We start from the raw sequence: 7,439 nt of genomic DNA on the forward strand, positions 1-7,439 counted from the left end.
TCCTGAAAAATATTTGGGGGTGCTTAACTTTTTTCCAGGTGTATATATACTTTTCATTTCACAGTATTTGCTTTTTTTTTTGGTCATGACATTTTGATGTTTTTTTTTATAAAAATATGGCAAGTTTGGTACCTAGATAATATATATATGTATTAGTCAAAAATTATTGTTTCTAAGTTATATAACATTGGTGTCAGTTAATGCTGCTAACATCCATGGATTGGAGTAAAACAAACTTGAAATTTTTAAAGTTGTTTTCAGGAGTTAATAGTTTAAGATTCTTTTATAATGTGGTTTAGCCAGTTTCTGCTTACTTTTATCATCATTTTGTAATTTGACTCTCTTTAACCAAATTCCTTATAATAAAGAACAGCTAAGAATGGATATGATGAGTTGTGTAAGTACTTGTCAGTTGTGACAGATACAAATTTATGTGCAGTTTCATGACATTTTTTGGAAGTACACCATTCATTTTTGTGTTAGATTCACTAGGACTCTTAAGTGGTTCATGCCTTGTTAATTTAATAAGTCCAAATGTCTCTCTTAGGAAAAGTTTAATAAAAATTACAAATATAATAAACTGTGGTCACTTACCTTTGTTATGTTTAATGTATGACATCTGTTTTACATGGACATTACCCTGACTGGTTATGTGTCAAAATGTGTCTTAAAGTAGACTAAAGAGAAACTGTAAACTAAAGTTAACTGTTACATGCATCTCAAGGTCTGACTTTTGCTTATGTCTTACTGACAGGTCTCTGTCTGATTGTTTTATGAAATTCAACTCCACCTATTATTCCAAATACTCCCCTTTTTATGTAACTATGTAACAAAATCTTCAGTTACATGTTCAGTCAGTCTTATCATAAAAGCAGAAAAATTTTAATAGTGCCATGTATATGTTAGAATAGATCAAACAAGTGTGTTTTAACTAACAGAGCTTAGCTAACAAAGTACAAAATATTGTAGCTAATTCAATACAAAAAATTTCAAGGACAGGACAATCACTGTAGTTTAAAAACATGCAAATCCATTTTTGTATAACTCTGTTAGTAAAATCCATGTTCAATAAATCTTGTGAGGGTTCAGCAAGTGTACATGTTTCATGTACATATTAGAATAGATGAAATAAGTGTTTCAACCTATATAGTTTAGCTGACAAGGTAGAAAATATGTTTAATTAAATCATTTAATGTAAAATCATTCGTATATCTTACGAGAAATGTTGTGGACCATTTTTTAAATGATTTCTTGTTATATTGTGCTTAACGTTATCTGTTATGCTTCGTCCATTTTCATTTCTTCACCCCTGCATAATGCATCACATTCTTGAGCAGAATGTTTCTGAAAGGAATATGAGTTACTTTTTTTTCACTGTTTTTAGGTTGCTACATGGCTCCCCCTTATGTAGACGAGTATGGTGAAACAGATCAAGGACTAATGCGTGGAAACCCACTCCATCTATGTAAAGATAGATACAGAGAACTTCATCGCCTGTGGCTTTCTCATGGAATACCAGAACAAGTGTCTCATACTTTAGAACAATTTCCTTTTCTTGCAACCACAAATTGGCTGCTTATGTAATAAACAATTAATGTATAAACCACAATAGCCTTCCTTCTTATATATGCATTTAAAGGAGATGGTAATTCTGCAAAACCTCTCTCAATAAGAAGGCTGCTGTACTTGATGTCTAGAGAGAGATTCTAGTAACCTAAGATATCAAGGAAAATGTGATGCAGCAGTGTACATACAACTCTTAGTTTTAAAAAGTTAAACAGTGATAAAATAAAATGTTTTTATCAGCAACAAGCAGGGGTAAGGCCATCAGTTGTTTACACACAATTAAAGACATGAGACTATGAAACCTGTAGAGTAACTTCTTGTATAACATAAAAACATGTTTGAACAAGTGCAGTGGTGAATCTTACAACAACAAAAAAGTCATGTTCGTTATTAATCTTAATTAAGCATTGAAAATAATTTCTTAATGTTTATCATTTATTTCACTTATTTGTTTAGATTTTATAAACAAAAAATCAACTCCAGTAATGTGAAGGTTTGTGGTATGTGATTTTGTACTGGCATGAACACCTCTACATGGAATACACTTGTCACTGATAATTTGGCTTATTACCACTTACATCCAGTTTGAAAATTTCCCAAGTACAATTTTCTTTTCTTCCCAAACTAGAAGAGCTTGATATCCAGCAATATAATAATACTTTTTAATAGTTAGTCAAACCCCCTCTGTCTTTATGGTACTCATTATAACATTATACTTTGTTTTCAAGTTTTAATTATGACATGAGATGCACATGCTAGAATTATCTTTAGATTACCACAACACGGGTTGACACCTTAGACTTATCATATATTTATATATGTAGGTAATTTTGATTTTTTGAACCTTAGTTTTTCTAGACAGTATTTCCCAGAATAGTTTATATAAACAATATAATCTGATGAAGTTTGTATCAATTTTTTTAGTTTTGGGAAAATGACAGTGAACATGCACATTCATGTCAAAGTAAAATTCAGTATAAAAGATTATATAGATTCATGGTTTTTTCCTACATTATTCCTCTGGCTTAAATACTTGAGTTAGTGCTTTGTACTGGTACTATTGCACACGAATTTTGATATGTTTTGTGGCTGTCATATTATCTTTCAGTGATTAATATTTTATATGTTGTGTCTAACTGAATAGAGAGGTGCTTTGTGCATTAATATAATAAAAATAGACAATTTAGTATGTTAAATTTCATAGTTACTAAAAGTTCTGATCAAACTTCACTATTTTAACATTTAACATTGTGGTAAGTTTTGAGATGATTATTAATTGGTTAAATACTTTAATTGCATTGTTTTTGTGTTGTTATTTTTTTTAATGACATTCGGATTCTAAATGTCCTGTGTTTATAGTTCTAAAGTGTTTTTTCTGTTTTAGTAAAGTATATGCTTTTTAAATTCAGGTATATAAAGTTGTATAGATATTTAGTCAGTACAGTCTCTGTGTTCTTTATCTATGGAAGTTTGTGATTAAGATCCGGAAAAATGTATTTAGGTAAAACACTATAACTATAGACACATTAAAGGTACAAGTATACCAGTTGTAAGGAAAAGTTGTATGTATATGATAGTCTGCTGACAAATGTAAAATAATGACAATACTAATGTACAAATACATATAAGTAGCAAAGTATATGCTTTGTTTCAAAACTATTCATGGGCACAGTTTTGTGTTGAAAAGATGGATAAAACAAAGGAAATGATTAAAAATTGTTTACAGATATAATTATTTAAACAATGTGCCCAGACAGTCCGTTAAATGGAACTTCAGTATACTAGGAAAGTAAACAAGTCTAAACATTACTGTTTTCAATTAAGTGTATAACTAGTTGTTGTTGTTTTTTTGAAAATATTTGAATGTTTGGATATTATAATGTTTTACTTGCATTAAAAGATACTTAATGCTAAAATTTATATAAAACAAAAACTTTGTACAACATAAGCTGCTTGCAAGTTATGGTTTTTGAAAAATGCAGGTCAACTGGAACAGATTTACTTAATGCAGTGTAACATTGTCGTTTTTATTGTTTAATATAATAATGTTTTAATTTTTGATTAATTGTGAATCTCAATCTTATTTTCAACTTCATTTTTAATCGAGAATCACGGTTGTTTAAAATTTTGGTCAGACAATTCTTTTATTTGTTTATCAGTATCCAAAAGTACAGTTACTTTACAAAGATGTCTTAGTGCTAAAATGAAAATTTGTGTCATTTTAACACCATAAAGTGTTTTATACATCATATTCTTTGAGCAGCTTAGGGTCTAATTATAGTAAGCTTCAGATTGAGCAAACATAATGTGAAGCTAGTAATTTTCCACGGTATCTGACAGATGTGAAACTTGCTTTTGGTTCAGAGAAATGCATGAGAAAGTAAGTACAAACATAATATTTGTGATTTACTTTAAGAGTTTTATTTTTTCTTCATAAAATAGTTGTATGAGAAAGATAATGATACCCATAATCACTTCTCCCAATCATATTTGAGAGTTTTTGTACAATTTTTATTGTAATTAATACTGACAAATGATAGATGTTACTCATATTTGACTTGAATTTTAGCAGATACAATGAAATAAATTATTGCTCTGTCTTCTGTAATCTATTTCAGTGTTTTTTTATATACTTGATTTATACAACAGGACAAAATAAATGAAGCTGCCACTAAAATGTTACAGCATTGTTTTTCATTCTCTTGTTCAACAAAGAGTTACTTCAAACTGATCCAAGACAATCTGAATTTACCTGTGACATTTTTTATACTTTATTTAGTCTTACAGCCTCTAATTACATTGTTTTCAGTTAAGTTTTCAGTCAAACTTTAAAATATTTCTAAGTGAAATGCCATTCATTTAAACTTTGTCCTCAAGTGGGACAGCGGTAAATTTATGGACATAACACTAAGATACGAGGTTCAATTCCCCACAGGGGACACAGCAGATAACCCGATGTGGCTTTGATATAAAGCAAACAAACAAAGTTTTTCTGTTACATTATAACCCTTGGCTTTTTAGAGTATGGAAATGGCTTAATGGGTCAAAATCTAGTATGCAGTATTTTAATATCTAGGAAGCAAATGCCTTTGAATTAAGTAATGCCTATTCAAGTGAAATAAAGTTTAGCAGTTGTATATATTTATTATAAATTTAACACAAACAGTTACATGTGCTTCCTTTGTAAGCTAAAGAGTATAGTCCAATAAAAATACCAAAACGTACTAATTGGAAGAATCTTTTCCAAAAACAGAGTGACTTGTTGTGGTATTCATAACAATTTGATAATTGATAATTAATGTACAAAACTATGGATTGCCGAAATATCCTAAAATTAAGAGTAAATATAGCACCTTAACCCAGTAAGGGTGATGGTGAAGATGAACCCTTTGATGAAAGAAAATTTTTAACTATGACATTTTAGACATAAAATACATGTGGGCTGCTTTTTTGTACTATTTAATGTTTAGAATGCTTTGAAGGTGAATCAAACACATAGAACCAGATATACTTCCGCAGGGTTCCCAGAAGTGTTCCGTTTCAAGAGTATATAAAACCAAAATTAAGAGTAACAAATATTTTTATTTTTTAAGTTGATATGCCATACTGTGTTGTAGTCTACTAAGTGCATAATTCTTCTCGTGATTCATGGCATGCGCACGTGAAGCGGCCCTTATATGACGTCGTTTTAGTGTCTACTAACTGACTGACTAACAACACTACTGTATAGTGGTGCAATGACCCCTTCCTGGCCTCCTTGGCCCCTTTCGAGCACATTATGTAAAAGTCCACGGAAAATTTCAGCACTATCCCTCACCTGTATGTTGACCATCGAGAGCCAACTTGCTAATATGCGGTCTGTCGGCTAAAAAAAAAGTCGGAAATCTTAAGAGTCTTTGAAGGACTGTCAGTTCTGGTTTTTCTTTTGGTATTTTAATATCTATTGAAAATTCGAGTGCCTTACCAATCTTTTCTGTAACGTCTATAATATATCGCAAATATTATTGTATATATAAAAAAACACGCCCTTTTAAATGAAAAATTCACTAAAGACTTTCAGACGTCAAGTAAAAAACAAATCTTAACTATTAATGGTTGGAGACGGCTTGAATGGGTAATGAAGAAAAACTTTAATATAAGTTTAACATAACAACAAATGTACAACGTTTCGACAAGACTTCGTACCTGATGATGACAAAACTATTAATGGTTGGAGAAGGCTTGAATGGGTAATGAAGAAAAACGTTAACATAAGTTTAACATAACAGCAAATGTACAACGTTTCGACAAGGTTTTGTCATCATCAGGTACGAAGTCTTGTCGAAACGTTGTACATTTGTTGTTATGTTAAACTTATATTAAAGTTTTTCTTCATTACCCATTCAAGCCGTCTCCAACCATTATTACTCTCAAAGTGGGTTCCTCGTCATCGAATTTGAAATCTTAACTATATAGCAAAACTGTTATCTATGATGATCTAGAATGATTCATAGACAAAGTTACTAGATGCAACCTTTTCTAGCAACTTTGATTAATTGGAACCAAAAACAACAACATAAGTATTATAACAAAGTGTAAGAATGCAAAAAAAAAGAGTTAAGAGCCAGAACCCTACTGCATAAGCGCCACAGTTGATTGTAAAAATATATTAAACGGTAATGGCAGGACCTAAATTTATATTCAAAACTATACGTAAATTTATAATAGCTCTACTAGTTTGAAGATAGAAATCTACAATAAATCATTTCTTATTTAATAAAACTCAATGGGCTTGGTGGTTAGGGAGCTCGACTCGCAATTTGCAAAGTCGAATTTCATCACCAAATATGCCCGGTCTATCAATCGTGGGGAGGCATTATATAGTTACAATCAATCCCAAGAGTTGGTGTTGACTAGCTGCCTTCTCTCTAATCCATCACGTATAAATTAGGGACAGATAATGTAAAAAGCTATGCGAAAATTTCAACAAACAAAATATAAAAAAAGTGAGATGATTAAAAATTACGATCCCGAATATTAAATAGAATCGTAGGTTTGGATCACACGTATTCTTAGTTTCACATTTTCCTAAAAAAATCTCAAAACATTTAACTTTGCACGGTAGTGCTTAATCTTAAAGTTTCGACATCATACACAAAATTTTACTAAAAACATATATCCTTATAAAATCGAATTCCAAAAGCCGAACCCATATATAAATCGCAAGATCGGAAAAACCTATCAGACCAATCGTTCCAAAACTACATATCTACGAATTATAACTAAGTTTAAGTTTGTTTGTAATTAAGCACAAAGCTACACAATGGGTTATCTGTGCTCTGCCCACCACGGGTATCGAAACCCGGATTCTAGCGTTGTAAGTCCACAGACATACCGCTGTGCCACTGGGGGCTGAATTACAACTAAACGTACGCTTGAAAAACAAATTTCTAACAAACATGATAAAAGGTAGAACAATAAAATACTTAATGGTGTTATTGTTTGTGCACATTTCAATGGTCTTTTTCCTTAAAGAGTTTTAGAATTTGTACCGAGAGTGAACTATTTTAGACAAAATTATAACCTCCTACTAAAATATTGTTACGTCTCCTTTCGTTAGTTAATTTTCCGTAAATTCTTTCCGACTAAACTTTAGCGACACAAGTCCTTTGTTAAATAAAACTGGTTTATTCTTTCCGAATACAACTTTATGATACACTTAATTTCAACAGTCGCTCTATAACAAAGGCTATAACTCACGTCTCACGTGGCCAACAATATTCTGTCCGCATACATTCAATTACTCATTACCCTGTTTCCCGTCACGTTGTGAACGTCTTATATATACAAAACTAACACATGTCTAGTAAATGCTAGGGCATTCAAGAAGGAAC

The 7,439-nt window shown here is 31.1% G+C and overlaps 1 protein-coding gene across 4 annotated transcripts in view; it reads left to right on the forward strand.

The window, feature by feature from the left end:
- The window catches only part of LOC106463943 (E3 ubiquitin-protein ligase UBR2-like), a 67,379-nt gene extending 63,117 nt beyond the window's left edge, over positions 1 to 4,262 (forward strand). For all 4 annotated transcript variants that reach the window (XM_022391576.1, XM_022391577.1, XM_013924032.2 and 1 more), the window contains exon 11: positions 1,385 to 4,262. In XM_022391576.1, coding sequence (XP_022247284.1) covers positions 1,385 to 1,584 — 200 coding nt within the window. In that variant the 3' untranslated portion in view covers positions 1,585 to 4,262. The remainder of the gene's footprint in view (positions 1 to 1,384) is intronic.
- Positions 4,263 to 7,439: the final 3,177 nt, after the last annotated feature.

The sequence above is a fragment of the Limulus polyphemus genome, unplaced genomic scaffold (assembly GCF_000517525.1).
Source record: "Limulus polyphemus unplaced genomic scaffold, Limulus_polyphemus-2.1.2 Scaffold1524, whole genome shotgun sequence".
NCBI lineage: Eukaryota > Metazoa > Arthropoda > Merostomata > Xiphosura > Limulidae > Limulus > Limulus polyphemus.